At 34.9% G+C, this 19,720-nt stretch overlaps 2 protein-coding genes, 1 non-coding gene and 1 pseudogene across 3 annotated transcripts; 2 read left to right on the plus strand and 2 right to left on the minus strand.

Moving 5' to 3' along the window:
* Positions 1-35: 35 nt before the first annotated feature.
* Positions 36-5,647, minus strand: LOC145591468 (peroxisome biogenesis factor 10-like). The gene is made up of 11 exons (XM_081647930.1): positions 4,722-5,647; positions 4,600-4,631; positions 3,572-3,661; positions 3,060-3,154; positions 2,750-2,948; positions 2,555-2,624; positions 2,385-2,463; positions 1,338-1,471; positions 949-1,040; positions 576-658; positions 36-476 (listed from the first exon to the last, which is right to left on the minus strand). The coding sequence occupies exons 1-11, from the start codon at positions 4,894-4,896 to the stop codon at positions 374-376; spliced, it is 1,152 nt and encodes a 383-aa protein (XP_081504056.1). The 5' UTR covers positions 4,897-5,647; the 3' UTR covers positions 36-373.
* TRNAD-GUC (transfer RNA aspartic acid (anticodon GUC)) lies at positions 5,376-5,447 on the minus strand. The gene has a single exon. It is a non-coding gene; the product is annotated as a tRNA-Asp (tRNA).
* LOC145591470 (NAD(P)H-quinone oxidoreductase subunit U, chloroplastic-like) lies at positions 5,559-8,525 on the plus strand. The gene is made up of 5 exons (XM_081647931.1): positions 5,559-5,988; positions 6,949-7,010; positions 7,439-7,528; positions 7,737-7,880; positions 8,410-8,525. The coding sequence occupies exons 1-5, from the start codon at positions 5,652-5,654 to the stop codon at positions 8,503-8,505; spliced, it is 729 nt and encodes a 242-aa protein (XP_081504057.1). The 5' UTR covers positions 5,559-5,651; the 3' UTR covers positions 8,506-8,525.
* A 2,025-nt stretch (positions 8,526-10,550) lies between these two features.
* Positions 10,551-11,796, plus strand: LOC145591807 (ADP/ATP translocase At5g56450 pseudogene; annotated as a pseudogene).
* The last annotated feature ends 7,924 nt before the right edge of the window (positions 11,797-19,720 follow it).

Consider the following 19,720-nt stretch of genomic DNA (forward strand, 5'->3'; position numbering starts at 1 on the left):
CTTGGAGATGGAATAAAATATTGGAGTATTTGGAATGAGGACAAGGATCAATTTTCCATTCTTTTGACATCTTTATTGCTCATCACTTATATACAGACAAATAATGTAGGTGCCCAATTTGGTCAGATATCATAAAATACACCAGGAATACAATAGCGGTATTATGTAAAATTTTTGTTCAAACAATATTGAATTGTACAATAGGTCAATAGCAAACTCACTCAACCTTCCAAGTAAACACCAAGAATTACTACCCTACCAAGGCATAAGCCATTTGATCTCATGGGGCAAATGCTGTTGGTCTTGTTTATATCAGTTTCCCCCCCAAATAGAATGCACTTTTTCACCATTAGATGATTCCCCACATGATGGTCTAGAAATCTGAGTGATATAAACAAACCAAACTCGAATGTGTCAATGGAGTTCGACAAAGAGGGCATTCAGGCTTTTCATTGCACCATTCCATGATGCAGTTCCTACATACAAAGCATGCAGACCCATCGCATAAGAAATATGAATAGAATAGGTTTAGGTAAGACCGTAAGAGTAGTCCTGTAGAGGAAAAGAAGCAATACCAACAAAATACATGGCCACAAGGTGTAGCAGTGGGATGCTCACGATTACCAAGACAAAGAGTGCACTTACTTGCTCCTTTAGCCTGATCAGAAAGAGGGTAGTATAAGTATGTAGTCTCAGAGAAGACGAAAAATTAATACTTGTATTACAGTTAGCAAGGAATAAAGTAGAAAGCAAAAGAAATTCTAATATGGTTCTCAAATTTGACCAATAATATTTGGATCATGGCTATTCAAACAATTGTGTAAAAAAAATTCCAAGGATAAAGCTGACACAATAATTTGTGAGTGTGTGTGTGTGTGTGTGTTTTTTTTTTTTTTTTTTTTTTTTTTTGTAAATAATCTCAGCACCAAATGAAAGTCAAATGATCACCTCAGATGATGCAGACTCGGCAAGGAAATTGGCTCTCTCTGACTCCGCAGTGATCATGTCCCCTTCCTCATTCAGAACAGGTGTTCCTCTTCCTGCATAGAATCAGTATGCTATTTAGTTAACAAACCATCCATTTGCATAATTATTGCATTTTCTTTTGCACTTGGTTGTATAAGCTATAGTAGATTGAAGACAACCTCTTCAGTTTTTATCCTAGGAAATCCAAGGTGAAGAGAGAGGAAGTTGATCCAACTAATGCCAAGATGATCAAAACGAGTAACAAATCATATAGTGTATAAACCTCTTATGAGTCTTGTTAACGTGCCTAAATGCCTTATAAATTGCAACAAATCATAAGACATAAAAGGTTCAAGGTAATCAAAAGGAACCTGCTGACTGTTGATATGGCCCAAAAGACATCTGACTAGATGGACCTCCAAGGGAAGATAAATTGGTCTGCCGCAATCTTGCAGCAGCAATGACACATAACTGGATTAGAAGGAAAACTCCTAGTATTTGATATCTGCATCAGACCACATTAAGAGGATTAGAACTAGATTGTAAAGCTAATACTATCATCTGGTGATTTCAAATTTTTAATATATCAGGTTGTTTCAAAGAGGCTAATTCTTTAGACTAGCATGCACGCAAAGGTAATGAGAAAAGTATTTGCTGATGCTCACATGTAAGGAAACATAATGCATCTGATGATGCTGTGCAAATCAAATAAAAGTGATATGTTTCACTTTTCCTTCTCAAAGATTATTATGTGCAGGACAAATCAGCAAAGTGCTCAACCCAACTTCACTAATCCGTACAAAGGCTCCATTTATCCATTCATATGTTACAGTATAGCTCCTCTAAAGCAAAATTGATTGATGTACATAAAACATTCAAACACATGCAATGGCAGAAGTAACTTTATGGATATCTAATAATGAGATAAGCATGAAATACGGAAACATTTTTAAAAAAGGTCAATAGCACACGTAACTGGGACAAATGCAAAATTTTAGGGCCTCCATTCAAGAATATTACCACAAAACCGCTGCCATTTTGTATTCATAACACTTGTTCCCCCGAATTACAAAGTGTTTATGCCACATATGTCTTGAATCTCAATTACAAAGTGTAGTGCAATAAGCAAATAATGCATAAATGTCTTGAATCTCAATTACAATACAAAATAATTTCGATAATCTTTAATGAGACACATGGAAAACCAATGAAAGTATGAGATACCAACAAGAGTTCATCTTATACAAATTGAGGCAAAAAGAGAAGAAATTAAATATGAGGTGCAATGCCAAAACACACACACACACACACACACGCTAAATATTAAGATGGATTAAGAAAATTGTGTAATACAGTTACCAATTACGTACTTGTAAAAGTAATATGCTTTACTTCCCAAACTATCTCGGCAAGCTTACCTTGGTCTTTGATTTGATGGTTTTCCAATGAACATGTAACGGATTCCGGATGCTCGCTTTGAGATATGATAGTAAAGTCCTGCAGTTGAGCAATATCAATAACGTCACTAAATATCTGCAGTGTAATCATGCATAATAACTCCTCATATATAAATAATTTACATAAGCACCTTCAAAGTAGAAAAGCATAAGATTTGTTCGAAGAAACAGCTGCAAAACCTCACGTGCTACTGGCAGCACCTGAATACCACAAAGTAATCATCGCATTAGCACAAAGGCACTGGACTTTATCTACTTAAACAATAATATTGTGCTTGGCTCGTAAACACAAAATTTAGTATCACAAAAGAAAAGATGTTCCATACTGTTGGCCATCTTTGAATTATGTACAGCCGCAATCTTCTAAATCTTTCTTTCAATCTAGAAAGGGATGATCTTGAGACCTGCGATGTGGACGATGTTGGGGTTTCACTGCCTGTTTGACTATTCAAAGGACCATTGCTAACACTAAAATCATCAGAATGTGATTCAGTGAGGAACATGCCACGGGAAGCAATTCTGGAGCTGCATAAGACCAATAATCGAAGCTCTTAAGACAAAACCGATCACCAGCATGAACAATAATGAGAAAGAAAAGGTGTTCTACATGATTTAATCCAAGGAGTGTGAAAAAACCTCGTTCTTTCTGCAATGTAAGGAACTGCTGTCTGATAAAGAATAAATAATGCACGTCTCGCAGGAGTTGGAGGAAGTCCATAAGATCCAGCAATCTGCAATATCATCAATATAAGTCATGCCAAAGTATCACATATATAGATTTTAAGACTTTTGACCTATACCCAAGATATCAGTTTAAAGGATTAAAATGGTTTTAGTAGTAAAATAAGAAAACAATGTGAAAATAACCAATTCTAATTGATAATGACCAGCACAATTCAGAGAAGCAAAGAGCCAAAGATAATCAAAATGATTAGACAGAGTTACATAACAAACAGCAATAACTTGCTTGGCACATGAGATTCTTCTGATGTTTAAGAATACATTCACTTGATACACCTAGCTCATACTAACAATGCTTAGGCAAATGCAAAAAACACGAGCATTAAATAAAATTTGGAGGCTGAAGGAGCATAAATGATGCAAACATAGAACTTATTATGTTAAAAGATAATCAAAACCAAAGTTACCTGAGCTATATCACAGTACTCTTCTCCCAAAGTCTGCTGGCCCGCACCTGTTGTAAGAATATAATAAAGCATTTGGCCTAGAAGTTTTGTCTGCACAAAATTGATGTCCCATGGTAAGGGTCTCAATTGCTATACAATACATCAAGATTATGAACCAAATATGTATGTATGAATTATATTTGGAGTACAAGGAAAGAGAGATATGCGTGAATATTCCCATGAAACCTATATTTCTCTAGGAATATCCCTAGCAACCTTCTCTTTTACTAAGTGCCATAATAGAACATTGCTTTGATTTTTTCCAAATCACAGGTACCCGATTCCCCTTCTCCGCATACTACTCCCACCTTATTACCTAGGGATCTCCCTCCTCCATGCTAAATTAAACTAAACTTAGAAGGCTCGATGAAGCAAATTTCAGCAGCAGCAGCTACAATTTCTATGACACTCAAAACAGCCAACCTTACTACTACATGAGTACATGTAACTTCTTCCTAGGGAATATGCAATTAATTGTAGAGGAAGCTAATGCTCTCCATCACGGTACACCTTCAGCTCCAGACAGTTAACCGCAATCTTTTCATTAAAGCCGAAAATCTCCCATGTCCTTATTGTTGTTTTTAGGAAACTGAACCCCTACCCCCCCCCCCCCCCCCCCCCGCCACACACTCCTTCAACTATACAATTACTCGAAAATCATGTAAACCGAGCAGCAGATTCGATAACAATATACAAATACAGCCCACCTAGTGACTTCTATATTCATTATAAAAATGATTGTAATAAATCCGAAATCTCTTCAATTCTCCTAGCTAACTCATCAGATGTTCCCCAAATTTCTTAATCCTACCTTCTCTTTCCCCAAATTTAATTGATTGCAATTTTGACATTTACTTGACTTTTTTATTTTTCTATTCAGCAATTCATACAGTACAATCATCATCAAAATAAAACTAATAAAACTGAAAATTAACATTGAACATATTGATAATAAATCAATAATACTAAGTAAGTGATAAACCTCGTACCTCACTATGGTAAGAAACTGCAATTCTAGCACCTGAAAACTCAAACAAAAAACAAAAATCAATATTTCAAAAAAAATGAAAAAAAATTGCAAGTAAGAAAATGGAGGAGAGAGAAAGAGAACCGAAGAGATGGCGGAAGGCATCGCGGCAGGCGTCGGAGACGAAGGAGGCGTAGTGGTCGTCTTTCTCGGCGGCTCTCATGATTTCCGGCTGCGCTGCTGCCGGAAACCCGCGTATTGGTTCTGGTTGGCCGCTGCTGGAGGTGGTTGTGGGCTCCATTCTTACTTCCTCTCCCATCTTACTCACTTTCTCTCTCCTCTGATTCAAGATGTTGCTGATAATTTTTGTTGGGGTGATTGAGGAAGGAGGAAATTAGATGCTGATATTTGTAAATTTGGTTGATGAAGAGAGAACAATGTTTTTTTTAGTGGTAAAATGAAGTTGGAGTTAGGACTTGAGAGGTATGGTTAAGGACTTAAGGTAGCTACTTAAGCTCCATTGACCAATTTACTTACTAAAGCCTAAACCCCGAACGCGTAATTTTCTAATCTTTGACAACACCAAAGCCATGTTTTGTTATCAATTTGAACTAGTTCTTCATTAAAAATAGATTAAAAAAAAATTAGGAGGCTCTTCAAAAAAAAAAAAAAAAAAAAACAGGAGGCAAAAGAAACTAAACCACAAATAGTCCCTAAATTAAGGAATCATTACAAAATATCCATTCATTAATCAGCGAAATCTTAATCCGGTATACAGAAAAGGAAAAAAAAAAAAAACGCCGTTGCCGGGGATCGAACCCGGGTCACCCGCGTGACAGGCGGGAATACTTACCACTATACTACAACGACTTTGTTGATATTACACACGTTAACCTTAAATATTTATATTATATTTGATTTATTTTAACTTATATACCACAAATTGAACGGCCAAAAATTTTCATTCGTAGATAGACCATTTAGGCATTTACTACAAGCCACAAACTCTCTCTCACTACCATTACCTCAAAGAAGATAATTACAGTCAATTTAGAAAGAAAGAGGGAGATCATAATGGCATTGTCCTCGACGGCGGCAGCATACATGCCTCACAGAGAATTGATGCCAACACTAGTAAAACCAACATATAGTTCTACCCTTTTTTGGTTGAACAATAACATTACTAATAAAAATGCTAATGTTGTTAGCACCAACAACTATGTTACACTTACACGAAAGGCGGTATGTTGGAGGTTTCTAGCAAGGAGCTCCGATGATGGCTCGGAGACAACTGCGACTGCCTCGGACGAGTCATGGGAAGGAGAAGGTGAAAGCAGTCAAATAGAAATGCCTAAAGGACCTCCTTCTCTCATTTCTCCTCTTAACATTGAGAAGGCTCTTCGTGGCATTGGTAATTCATCCTTTCTAAATTATTTCTTCAATTGAAATATTTGATCTAGTGATCATCATTCATATATATTCTTTGTCTATTTATTTTCAATAGGTCTTGTATACAACTAGTGGTCTCGCTATGTGCAATTAGTGTATTTGTATACAACAAACTTATATTATTTACGTCGATTACATGAAAGCAATTCAACATTAAAATTCATAAAAATCTGAAATTTAGTTATCAAACATTAACCTTGTAATGGGGTGATAGAGTATATCAATCGACTTTATCAGCTTAACCTTCTGGTTGGGGTGGTCCTCTAACATTTAATGACATCAAACAATAACTTTGTAATAGGGTGATATAACGACACCCTTTTGTCATTTCCTCTAAAGGGACGCAACGGATCCGTGAACATTTCGTAATGAAGGAATAAATGTAGTTAAATGGACAGCAAATAGGCCACATATATGCTTATTATATGTAATGTGATCGAGCCTATTAATCTGTCTGCATGAAAAAGAACCATGAATTAACAGTGAGTGGATAATTGACAGGCCAATAAACGAACAAGGAAAAATGAGAAAGAAGAGAGATGTGGACAGAAGGGGCAGGACTTGAAGTAGTCTTGGCAGCAAGCATTTCAGGAGCTGCCCAAAGAAACAGAAATTAATTAGAAACAGAATAAATTAGGTTTCGTTTGACATCGCCGTGGTTTTCTGTTTTTAGGTTTTTTGTTTTTCAAACTCATAATATTTGTCATAAAATGAAACAAAAATTAGACAAACTTATTAGAATCATAATAATTTTGAAAACTGACAATAGAAAAGTGAAAATACCTTTTTCTTGTTTCCTGTGTTGGTTTTTTCATCTCAAACAAAACTAAGTAAGCTCAAAAGTAGTTTAAGTATTTCCCAATCATTTTAGCAGAAACTTGTACTTAATGGCCTGATAAAACCATGGTTTAGAATGGTGCAGCAATTACAGATGTAGACCATTATGCTAATCTGGGGCTTCGACGAGGATGCAGCTATGATCAGGTATATAATGTCCCTATTTCACGTGTTTTATACATATATTCTATCGTGTGCACATATGTTACTTCTTAAATTTCCCGTGTCAAACTAGCTTAGTATAACTTCATCTATTTCTCAACACACGTATCAACTTGATTTCATTACTATTTATAAACATAACCACATTTTATTGCTCGAATAGTTTTAAAATAATATCATTATTCTGTTAAATATATAAGATATTCTTTTAAAATATGAGCCTCCTCTTATTCTTTTTCTAATACTTCTATATCATTATAGTTTTTTCAATGATTATAATATAACTATGCGCTGACAAGTATGAAAGTCAAAATGATTGAGAGATAGAGAACGTATGTATGGTGTACATATGCTTTATATGAAGCTAACTTTGATAACACTTAAAACTACATTTTCCTTGTATAATTGAGTAGGTAAGAGCTGCATACGAGACTAAAGTCAAGGAAATTTCAAGCCAAGAGATGGACGAGGAAGAACTCAACAAAGAATTGGAGCTCCTAAAGGTAGCAAATAGTTAGGAAAAAGTTGACGAAAGTCGTCTATTTGTCAACTACATATATGATGACAATGTTATTAATTTATGTATATTCATTTTGACATAATAAATTCTATAGATCAATTTTTTATCCTTTGGTGAAAAATTATGAGCTCCAAAATGTGTTTAATTATTTTTTTATATAGAAACTAAAGATAGATTTCCATGGTTTATAGGAATCGTATGTTATATTATCTTCTGAAGATGAAAGGAGGTTATATGATTGGAGCCTAGCAAGGAGCGGTAATCCAGAAAGATATACATGGCCATTTGAGGTTGACATAACACAAACCTCTGATTACGGCACTCCTCCTCCACAGGTAACTATACTAACACAAATATTTGTATTACACGATCTGATGTATTAATTATTACAGACATCCGTTTCATAATAATCGCAATAATTTGACGATTTTTGCACTATTTATATGCTTACCTTAGATATGTTTTTTAACAATATATATAAAACACATATTGCCATGTAAAAAAAAAAAATTTGAATTAGTGTTTCACTTTTTATGTATATATTCATTATATTACAAATATAAATAGTTAAAGTTATGCATTGAAATGTGTATTAGTCAAAATGTTACAATTATTATAAAATGGAGGAAATGATCACACAAAATGCATTAAAATTGTTATAATTGTGCTAACTCCATAGTCAAAAGTTACAACGGTTAAAAATAATCTTTGTAAGTAGTATTAAAAATATTTCATAATATAATTTATCAGAGGCATCACATTTTGAGAGAAACTAATGGTAAAACAAATTAACCTTAAAAACAAAATTGATAAATATTCATGAAAACATTTTTATAAATTATTAATTTGCATTAATTGTCGCAGGAACCTGAAGACGTCGGACCTACGATCGCAGTAGGATACTTTATCTTAGGCTGGTTGATATTATCTTTCATTATATCCATCGCCCTCAACCGTTAGAAAGTATGCTTATTTCTTTCCATTTTTTTATCTTGTAAGTTGTAATCCATATTATCTTGTAAATATGCATTGTATAATCTTAACCATATACTATAAGTCTATAATATACAAGTATGAATTATGTTGAAGTTCATCAGTTGAACTTCATTCTGAAAGAATTTTCCAGAAAATGTAAGAAGAGAGAAGAGAGAAAAACTTGTAAGAGAAGGAAGATAGAATTTTATTATTTCTGAATAATGAAAAATACAGCTTGATGTTTATATTTATACAAGAGTTAGTTACAGAATCTCTAACAAATTCATAACAAACTCCTAACAAACTTATGCTGAGCTGGAGCTAACTGATTGTGCTGCTGCTGGCATTGCTGACTCTGCTTCCTTATGCTGCCCTGGGCCATGTATTCCAACACCCCCCCTCAAACTTGGCAGGGGTGACTTGACCATGCCAAGTTTGGATAGCAAAACTTCCTGCTGAGAAAGAGAAAGCTGTTTGGTGAAAACATCAGCAAGCTGCTTGCCAGTAGGAATGTAAGTAAGTTCAATGAGACCTTCAAGAACTTTATCCCTTGTAAAATGACAATCAACTTCAATATGCTTAGTTCTCTCATGAAAAACCGGATTTTTAGCAATATGAATTGCTGATTGACTGTCACAGAACAACTGAACAGGCTTTAAATTTCCCAATCCCAATTCATCAAGGATCCTAACAAGCCAAGCAACTTCACTAGCAGCATGAGCCATTGCCCTGTACTCAGCTTCAGCTGAGCTTTTAGAAGTGGTGCTTTGTTTCTTGGATTTCCATGAGATAGGAGAGTTACCAAGAAGCATAACATAACCAGTTACAGATCTCCTTGAACTAGGACAAGCTGCCCAATCAGAGTCACAAAAAGCCTGTAGAGTGAGCTGATCAGTGGCTCTTAACAGAATTCCTTGGCCAACAGTAGAAGCAACATATCTTAATGTGTGTTGCAGAGCAAGAACATGTGGGATTCTAGGAGAGTGCATAAACTGGCTTAGAGTTTGAACAGCAAAAGCAAGATCAGGCCTAGTGTTAGTTAGGAAATTCAATTTCCCAACATAACATCTGTATAGTGCAGGATTGTCATAAAGGATTCCTTGATCAGAGAATAACTTCATATGAGATGGAAAAGGAGTATTAGCAGGCTTTGAAATATCCAACTCACAATCTTCCAAAAGCTCTTTAGTAAACTTTCTTTGAGACAAAACATAGCCATCCTGACATTTACTCACTTCAATGCCAAGAAAAAAACTCAGTTGACCCAAATCTTTTATGCTGAAAATATGATGCAAATGAGCTTTTAAAGCAGAAATTAGAGCATCATTAGAACCAGTGATGATTATATCATCAACATAAACTGCAATAACAGTGGTATCAATGCCATCTTTCCTCAAGAAAAGAGAGTAGTCATTTTTTGACTGTTTGAAACCTTGAAACTGCAACTCCTCAACTAATCTGGCAAACCATTGCCTGGAAGCCTGTTTTAGGCCATATAAGGACTTTTTAAGTCTGCAAACATGCCCTGCAGGAGCAGAAACACCCTCTGGAATCTTCATATAGACTTCTTCATGAAGAGTTCCATGAAGAAAAACATTGTTGATGTCTAACTGAAACAAATTCCAACCATTCTGAGCAGCAAGAGATATCAAACATCTTATGGTTGACATTTTTACAACTGGAGAAAAAGTTTCCTCATAATCAATCCCATATTTCTGAGTGAATCCTTTGGCAACAAGTCTAGCCTTGTACCTTTCAACACTCCCATCAGCATTCTTTTTGATTCTATATACCCACTTACAACCAATGGCTTTCTTCCCTGGGGGTAACATAACAATATCCCATGTATTGTTCTTGTTAAGAGCAGAAATCTCTTTATGCATAGCATCTACCCAGGAAGAGTGCTGAGCTGCTTCTTTATAACTTGTTGGTTCAATAAGAGCTTGATGAACACAAATATCTAGCTGTTGTTTCTCAGGAAGGGAGTCAAAAGAGACCAAATTACACCAGTGATCAGTGACAGCATAACAATGATAATCAGAGAAATGAGTTGGAAGTTTAGATATTCTGGAAGATTGTCTAACTGTATCAGAATTAGGTGCTGTAACTGAAGATTCTGGTAAAATAGGAGAAGAAATATTGTTCTGAGGAATAGAATTGAGTGAGACAGAAGGATCAGAATTAGATGCTATATTTGAATCAGAATTTTCACTTAAAATAGAGAAGATTTCAGGAATATCAGAGTGAGGTTAAATTTGTTGATTGGAGTTACTCTGTGAACTAAACTTGTGAGCTGGGAATTATGCTTCTGATCTGCTTCTCTGGCAAATCACAAGTTAATTTGCATTTTGGAATGCACTTGGATAGCAGTCCCTGCCAACTAATTCTCTTATGCTGAGCCTAACTTTCAATGATCTTTATCGAGATGTACTGAAAAACGACAATGATGGCCCACCCATTATGACTGGTCCAGCTGCCAACTTTTTTGCTGGGGCAGCAGCTGGTTGCACCACATTGATGATTGTTTATCCGCTTGATATTGCTCACACACGACTAGCTGCAGACATTGGTAAGGCTGATTCCCGTCAATTTCGGGGCATATACCACTTCCTGAGTACAATTTACAGGCTAGAAGGGATTCGTGGGCTTTACAGGGGACTCCCTGCTTCTTTTCATGGAATGGTTATTCATCGTGGTCTGTACTTTGGAGGATTTGATACTGTGAAAGATGTACTTGCTAAGGATGCTGTAGAGCTGGCATTATGGAAACGGTGGTTGGTGGCTCAAGTGGTGACCACTTCTGCTGGATTCATTTCCTATCCTTTTGATACTGTTCGAAGGCGTATGATGATGCAATCTGGCCTCAAGGAACCAATGTACAGAAAAACTTTTGATTGCTGGAAGACAATATATAGGACAGAAGGGCTCTCTTCATTTTATCGAGGCGCTGTTTCAAACATGTTTAGGAGTACTGGTGCTGCTGCCATTCTTGTTTTATACGACGAAGTTAAGAAGTTCATGCACTGGGGTGGTTCTACTTCTCGCAGGAATTGATTTTTTTTCACAGTTTCAGGTATACAACATTCAATACAACTTTAACATTAGTGTCCTGATGACAAATTCTGATGGATGCACATCAAAACATAGGTCTGCTGGTATTGTCTCCTTCTTGGCTATGGCAGCCTTACACTGAATTTTTTAGCTGACCAATAAGAACGAGAATTGACTCCGGTTTTTTTTTTTTTTTTTTTTTTATTTTTTTTTTTTTATTGGTGTTTGAATAGGTAAGAAAAATTTATTGGCATAAGATTTGTGAGGAGTAGATGAAAAATGAAAAGGGAAATGTTTTTCAAAGAAAATAACATCCCTAGAAACTGATATTTTGTTTGTGGCAAGGTTAAGAACTTTATAAGCTTTTTGGTTTGGGGGGTATCCTAGAAACACACATGGTGTTGCTCTAGGGTCTAATTTGTTTCTGTGTGTTTTTGAAGTTGAAATGTAACAAAGACAACCAAAAATCTTCATGTGAGACAGATCAGGAACAGAACCATGCAATTTTTCATAAGGTGTTACAAAACCAACAGATTTGAGTGGCATTCTGTTGATTATATAAGCTGCTGCCATAATACAATCTCCCCAGAATCTGGCTGGTACTTTGGATTGAAAGAACAAAGCCCTACCAGTCTCCAAAAGGTGCTTGTGTTTTCTTTCAACTACCCCATTTTGTTGAGGTGTGTCAGGACAAGATTTTTGCTGTAAAATGCCATGCTGAGATAACAGCAATTTCATATTTCCTTCTGTAAGATCAGGAGCATTATCTGATCTTACAGCTAAGACTTTTGAAGAAAATTGAGTCTGAACATAGCTAAGAAACTGAGACATCAAAAAAACAGAATCACTCTTATTTTTCATGAAATGAACCCAAGTCATTCTGGTATAGTCATCTACAATTGTAAGGAACTGATTACAACCAGTATGAGTAACATGAGTATAAGGACCCCAAACATCTATATGGATGAGTTCAAAGGGTTTACAAGACTTTATTGAACTATTAGGAAAAGAGAACCTAGACTGTTTAGCTAAAGGACAGATTTGACACAAATTTTCAGCTAAACAACCATGAACATCAGTGCCCTTAATAGACTTTATTTTGTCAAAAGACATATGTCCTAAACGAAGGTGCCATAATTTGGCTTCTTCAACAGCCACTGAACTGTGATTTTCAAGAACAACAACATTATTTGCACTCAAGCATTCTTCATTAAGACTGTACAATCCCTTGTCCAATCTACCAAGCACAATTGGACTGATCAAAGAAGGGCCCTGAAGTAAACATGTATCATTAGTAAATGATATTGATCCTGAAACATCTTTGCATAGCTTTGATATAGACACCAAATTAAACTGAAAACCAGGAACATGCAGTACATTATTAAGAGTAATGCCTGTTTTAAGCAAGACTGTTCCTATATGTTCAACCTTCAATTTCTTTCCATCTGGTATTGTTATAAGTCTTTCATCAAGAACTTTTGAGTATGTCTTAAACATTGAAATGTCAGCACACATGTGATCAGAGGCTCCACTATCAAGAATCCATGTAGGAAGCATAGAAGAAGCAAGACAGAAATTACCTGCCAAGTGAGAGGTCACTGCTAAGCCAAGGGAACTTGAACCTCCAAAAAGTTCACCTTGCTCAGCAGACTGTTGTTTGTCAAGATATTGCATAATATGTTTGTGCTGCTCTTGAGTAACTGACAAATTCACCAAGTCTGCTGATTCTGAAATAGCAGAATTATCCAGTTGAACTGATGCTGCTACTCTCTTAGGTCTATTTTTGAAATCAGAAGGATATCCATGTAGCTTCCAACACTTCTCTTTTGTGTGATTTTTCATCTTACAATGATCACAGTACAAGTTATTTCTGGTGTAAACAAAATTTCTTGTACTTGAGCCTGTAGGAATATTATCAAACACTTGTCCTGCACCTCCAGTAGAATTATAGCTTCTATTGTTACTGAAATGAGTTTTGGTTTCGTTGAACTTCTTAGCATAAAATGCTGCAGATTCCACATTCTGCTGATTCTTGATGTTGTTTAGATTCATATGAGTTTGCTCTTGAAGCAACAAACTATATGCCTTAGTAACAGTTGGCAAAGGATTCATCATCAAAATAGTACTCTTAGTATGAGAAAATTTTTCATGTACTTTCATCAGAAAATGAATTAATCTCTGGCTTTGCTGAGACTTAAACAACTGCTGTGTTAGACTACAGTTGCAACCAGTACAAACACAAGCAGGTAAAGGATCCAATCCATCCAACTGATCCCATAATTGCTTAATTCGAGTATAAAATTCAGGAATACCTTCAGATTCTCCTTGAGATATGTCTGCTAATTGTTGTTGTATTGAAAACAACTGAGGTCTAGAAGATTGACTAAACCTTTCTTCCAGATCTAGCCAAATTGATCTTGCTGTCTTCAGATAAAGAACACTTCGAGCAATTGAAGGTTCAAGAGAGTTTAGGATCCATGAAATCACCAAATTGTTACATCTATTCCAGATTCTGAGATTTGGTGAATTGTTTGAAGGTTGATTCAAACCTCCATCAACAAAACACGATTTGTTTCTTGCTGATAATGCGATCATCATAGAACGCTTCCAATCATTGTAACTTGTTCCATCAAATACTATATTCACCAATTTTGATGTAGCAAGATCAGAATTACTCAGAAAGTAAACAGAATTTGGATTCTGTGTTGAATCAACATCTGTATTTGTTTCAGAATTAGAATTTCCTGAATTATTAGCAGAATTTCGAGGTGCCATTGCTAAATTTCAATCAAACCGAAGAACAGCAAAAATATGAAGCAATTGAGCTTCAAGAAGTTGAAGAAAAAAAATGCAGAAATTAGATCAGAATCGAGCTAAAAATGCTCTGATACCATGTTGAAGTTCATCAGTTGAACTTCATTCTGAAAGAATTTTCCAGAAAATGTAAGAAGAGAGAAGAGAGAAAAACTTGTAAGAGAAGGAAGATAGAATTTTATTATTTCTGAATAATGAAAAATACAGCTTGATGTTTATATTTATACAAGAGTTAGTTACAGAATCTCTAACAAATTCATAACAAACTCCTAACAAACTTATGCTGAGCTGGAGCTAACTGATTGTGCTGCTGCTGGCATTGCTGACTCTGCTTCCTTATGCTGCCCTGGGCCATGTATTCCAACAAATTAAAATCCATGTTATCTATGCAATTATGCTCCACCACAAATTATTTCACTTTTACGTATTTAAAAAGCATAGTAATACAAGATGTTATACTCCCCGTCTTATCAAATTGGTTTTGTTTACTTGGTTCAAAAAAAATAAAAAAAAAAATAAAAAAAGGGTTTTGTTTACTACTACTCCGTAGTATACTTATACGAGTACTATTTTAATCAGTTTTTAAAAACTTATCCTATTACCAATGACGAATAATTGACTACAGTCAACTCATAAAATTTTAGTAACACCACAAATCATTTTACTTTCACGTACACTCTTCATTTTATTCGCAATGCATATAATTTAATTTTTAATTTATAACTAGATTAGGTCTTGTATCATGCATAGCGATTTTTACTACTTATTATTATAATTATAATAATTATTTAATTATAAAATAAGATAAAAAAAAATTCTTAATTACAAAAAAAAAAAAAAAAAAAATTATCATACTAAAGAAAATAGTGGGAGTAACCTAACAGAGTGTCAACACAAAGTTTTATACGCGGCTGGCCACACCGTACTACCGGCCACAACTTTTTTTTCTTTTTTTTTTATATATATTTTCTCCCTCTATTTTCTCTCTCCTTTCCTCTCCTCCATTTTCTCTTCCTTGAAGCACCGACTTCCTAGAAGCTCCAACCCAGATTGCCGTCGTGTTCATCGTCTTCTTTTCTCTCTCCTCTTTTCTTCTTCGATCCACCAGCTGTCATCATCGTCGTGGGTTAGGGGTTGGTCAGGGTTAGGGTGGTTTTGTCGTCGTGGGTTAGGGGCAGATCTGGGTATGGTTATGGGTTTGGTCAGGGTTAAGGTGGGTTTTGGGTGTGGGTTCGGGTTCGAGTTCGGCCAGGGTTAGGGTGGTTTTGGGTAATGGTTTTATGTGGGTGGATCTGGGTTAAGGGCTGGTGGCATGGGTTAGGGGCTGGTGGTGTGGTGTTTGGGGCTGGGGCTAGTGGTGTGGGGCAGTGGTTTGTGTGATGAGTGAGGTGCAACAGGTGGTGGTGTGGTGGAATTTAAGGCTTTGAGGTGGTTACTAGGTCGAGGTTACTACGTCGGTTAGGGGTTACTACGTCAGGGGTTAATCGATCAGGGATTACTTTTTTTTAAAGGTTACTTGTTTGCTGACGTGACATCTTGTCGCACCGTGCGACTGTGGCTGGCCGCTCTAGAAACTTGCAGTAATGTCAAAGCATATCAAAACTCTCACCTCTCCTCTTCTCTTCTCTTCTTATGAATTTTTAATCATTAGTTCTAAAGAATTTAGAACTTTCTTATTTACCGCGCAAAAACCAAAAGAAACTTTGTATTAGGGGGCAGAGGGGGTAATATATAAATTAAATACATAAGGAGTATAATTTTATTATCTTAAATAAGTTGTAGTTGTTAATACAAAAGATATAAAAATATTAATAAAATTAGAATATATTTATCTTTGGAAAACGGATTTTAGAGGGATAAAATAACACCATGTTATAGTAGTATGTTATTGATTATATCATGACGTGTCGTAAAGACCTTCCACAAACTCTTTCTTACTCATTAAAATTTTTATTTCCAAACTTATACGTACGTAGTACTTACTGAAAAGACCTCCTACGTTCTCAAGTCTAATTGAATGATAATTTGGTGTAATCTCAAAATGTCAACTTATTATAATTCTTACTCCGTATTAATTTTGATTAAAATAATAATAATGATTAAACATGTGAATTGGAGAATAACATGAGTTCATTGAAAAGTTTCTTATAGACCTTATAGTGTCAACTTCATATCATTATTCTTAAGAGATATTTTTTGCACTTACTAAAAGGGGTAATAATTACTCCATAAGACCATAACATAAGAAACATAAAGTTATAGCTAAACCTGAACTTATTTATTATATTATTTCTTAATTTTAATATTTGAACAGAATGAAAGTAAAGTGGTACTTTTGATCAAGTAAAAAAGGGAACTCCATACTCCGTGTCTCCGTCCATTCCGTTCGTCAAGGTTCCTCTTATACAAATCTGTTTGTCCAGGTCTCTAATAAGATCTTTCCGCCTTTCTTTCATAATGTATTATCAATCAAACATTTCGAACAAGAACAAGCGACTTATTTCGTTTTTTTAATCAATCTTACCACTTTTGATTACTATAAGTCTAAAATCTCTGCTAAAAATTATTATATACACCGTCGTGTATGTATGATGCACAACATTGTAAATTTGTAATGTTGTTCATTCAATGATTTAAAGGGAAAATCCAAGTTTATAAGAGAGATCATGATTATCTCTGGGTGTAGTTTTAAATTATGAACATAGGGATACTTTTGGCTTTCCATATATTGGCGTCTCTCTCCTCTAGTCACACCACCACCATCGCCACAAAAGACAACCACTAGCACCACCAAACAAAACTTCCTCCCCACCACATTATCTCTAGACGCTCTAGTAGTGCCCCGCCGCTCTGACTACACAACCACTAGCACCAGTTGCTGCCCTTATTACACAACCCCACCTGCATTGCTAAAACCTAACTACTACATCCGTCTAGAATATCTGGAATGTTGGACTTTTTTCACTATTTATGTATTATCTATGACCATAAATTTTTACTATCCTAATAAAAATATATTATATCATAAAATATGTTCTTAGATAAGTATTACTATAAAGTTTCATAATATAATTTTGGAAAATTTGTCAAATAACACCTTTTATAAGACTTTTGTTGTGAAAAACTACCTAATAATTTATATATTTATTTATTTTTTAATTTTTTGGGAAAACACACCTAAAACCAGATTAATTTTGCGAGAACACACCTTACCCCTTTCAAGTCATTGACTTGGTTTGCTAGCATTGACTTGACACGTGTCGGACACGTGATCTCATAAAACCACCTTCCTTTATTTTTTTCCCTTTTCCCTTACCATACCACCTCACTGCCACCCCAACCAACACCACCCACTCACAACCACCCTCACCAACACCATCTCACCCAATAAATCCTTCCCATGAATATTCCACCTCCGTTAATTCACCCCATCCCACCTCACCTCCTCACCCCCTTCCTCCTTTAAAGCCCAATAGAGCAAGCACATACAAATTAAAAAAATAAATTTGAATTAAATACCACAATAGCACTTTTGGCCCCTTGAAACTACTACTAAATTTAACTATGCCCAAACACATTTGTGGGCATAAATCAGTCCCAAAATAGCAATTCTAATTTTCAATTAATAACCCTAATTTATGATAATTTTAAAACCCAACAAAATTAACAAGCAATTTCATAAACTAAAACAACTTACCTACCTTGAAATTAGGTTAAATGAGTTTCTTTGTAGCAATTAGAGCTAAAGAAATGGAGTTTGCTTTTTCAATGGAAAGAAATTAAGGTTTCATTTAATGAAATGAGAGAGAAAGTTCAATTGGAAGGAAGAACAGGGACAAAACAAGAAAAGGGGGTTTTAATCGAAGCACGTGAATCTCACGTGACAAGTCAATGCTGGTGAACCAAGTCAATGACCTGAAACCGGGGTAAGGTGTGTTATCACCCAAAAAAAAAAAAAAAACAAAAAAAATTGTTTTAGGTTTGTTTTCATAGAAAAAAATTATAAGGTGGTCTTTTACAACAAAAGTGTTATAAAAGACGTTATCCAACAAATAATTTTACTCCATATATGTTTTAATAAGTGTTACACTTTGACCAACACATACTTTTAGGCAATTTAATTGACTTAAATAAAATAAGAGGTAAGTAGGGTAGTTGAAGAATTGAAAAATTGTAAATTAAAGATAATAGAGTTAATAATTTATTGAAAAACAATGAATGTGAGAGAAAATAAATAATAAAAAATAGTTGATTTAGATATATAATATTAATACGTAGCATTTTGTCAAAAAAAGAAGTGTAACACTTATTAAAACACAACAACATTTATTAAGTGTAACACTTATTAAAATATATAATAAGTATTAAAATACTTTTCATTAATATTTTAATTGTATAAAAATAAAGTCAAACTAGTGCATTGACATATGTGCAAAGTTGACTGTGTCATTTATTCTTATAAAAACCATCACTATCGCTTTTAAGATTTCCGTCAACTACATGACCGACAATTAACAAAGGAATCAGTTTGTATGGGCCTACTTTACATACTTCACTACAAGGTTGTCTTTTGTTCGGTCGGCCAGTTTACCGCTGCGATAAAGGTGGTTTATCGATGACTGGGCCTGGTGCTAGTGATGGAGTAGCTAGAGGAGAGAAATAATTACATCGGGAGATGGGTGGCATTTATGACCATGACAGTAATCAAATTATTTCCCACGGAATAAGTGCCTCTTTTTTACAATAAAAAATAATTACCTACAAATCGATACATTTTTATTACGCAAAACAACACTTACGTTATTTTTTTTCTAATTTCAAGCTCAATTCAACTTTTCGCCCTTAACAAAAAGTTGGATTAAAGTTGGATTTGATAAGGTCCCACCATGCTTTCCCTCTCCACCGGTTGAGTTTTATTTGATAAGTCACTTAGATTTAATGGTCAAATTCAACCAGAAAACCTCCACGAGTGATGATTTCATGGTTGAATTTGACCATGAGCCCATAAATTATGATATTATAAGGAATTTCACATCCCTTGTTAATTGTTTTAGGAAAATTAGTAAATTCCCCTAAAAAGAGGATACTTTGTCAATTACTATCCCTAAAAATAAAAGTTGTTAATTACTATTAAATATTGTTAATTACTACCTTTAAAAGTGATTTTGTATGATTACTATCTCCAGCCACTTTTCGGCCAAATCAACCCAATTATGACATCACTTATCAACCTAAATGTAATTATCATTTATCAATGGTTTCCCTCTACTCCTAAATGTAAATTAGATTTAAACGTAATAAGTTACATCATATATGGGTTGATTGCTGAAAAATA

Source organism: Chenopodium album, chromosome 18 (assembly GCF_948465745.1).
Source record: "Chenopodium album chromosome 18, dcCheAlbu1.1, whole genome shotgun sequence".
NCBI classification, from domain to species: Eukaryota; Viridiplantae; Streptophyta; class Magnoliopsida; order Caryophyllales; family Amaranthaceae; genus Chenopodium; species Chenopodium album.

Coding starts and splice junctions, on each gene's coding strand:
- LOC145591468 (XM_081647930.1), bottom strand. CDS start 4,896: ATGGGAGAGGAAGTAAGAATGGAGCCCACAACCACCTCCAGCAGCGGC. Junction 3,155..3,571: donor AGTACTGTGATATAGCTCAG/GTAACTTTGGTT, acceptor ATGATATTGCAG/ATTGCTGGATCTTATGGACT. Junction 2,625..2,749: donor TAATTCAAAGATGGCCAACA/GTATGGAACATC, acceptor TGTGGTATTCAG/GTGCTGCCAGTAGCACGTGA.
- LOC145591470 (XM_081647931.1), top strand. CDS start 5,652: ATGGCATTGTCCTCGACGGCGGCAGCATACATGCCTCACAGAGAATTG. Junction 5,989..6,948: donor GAAGGCTCTTCGTGGCATTG/GTAATTCATCCT, acceptor AGAATGGTGCAG/CAATTACAGATGTAGACCAT. Junction 7,011..7,438: donor GAGGATGCAGCTATGATCAG/GTATATAATGTC, acceptor ATAATTGAGTAG/GTAAGAGCTGCATACGAGAC.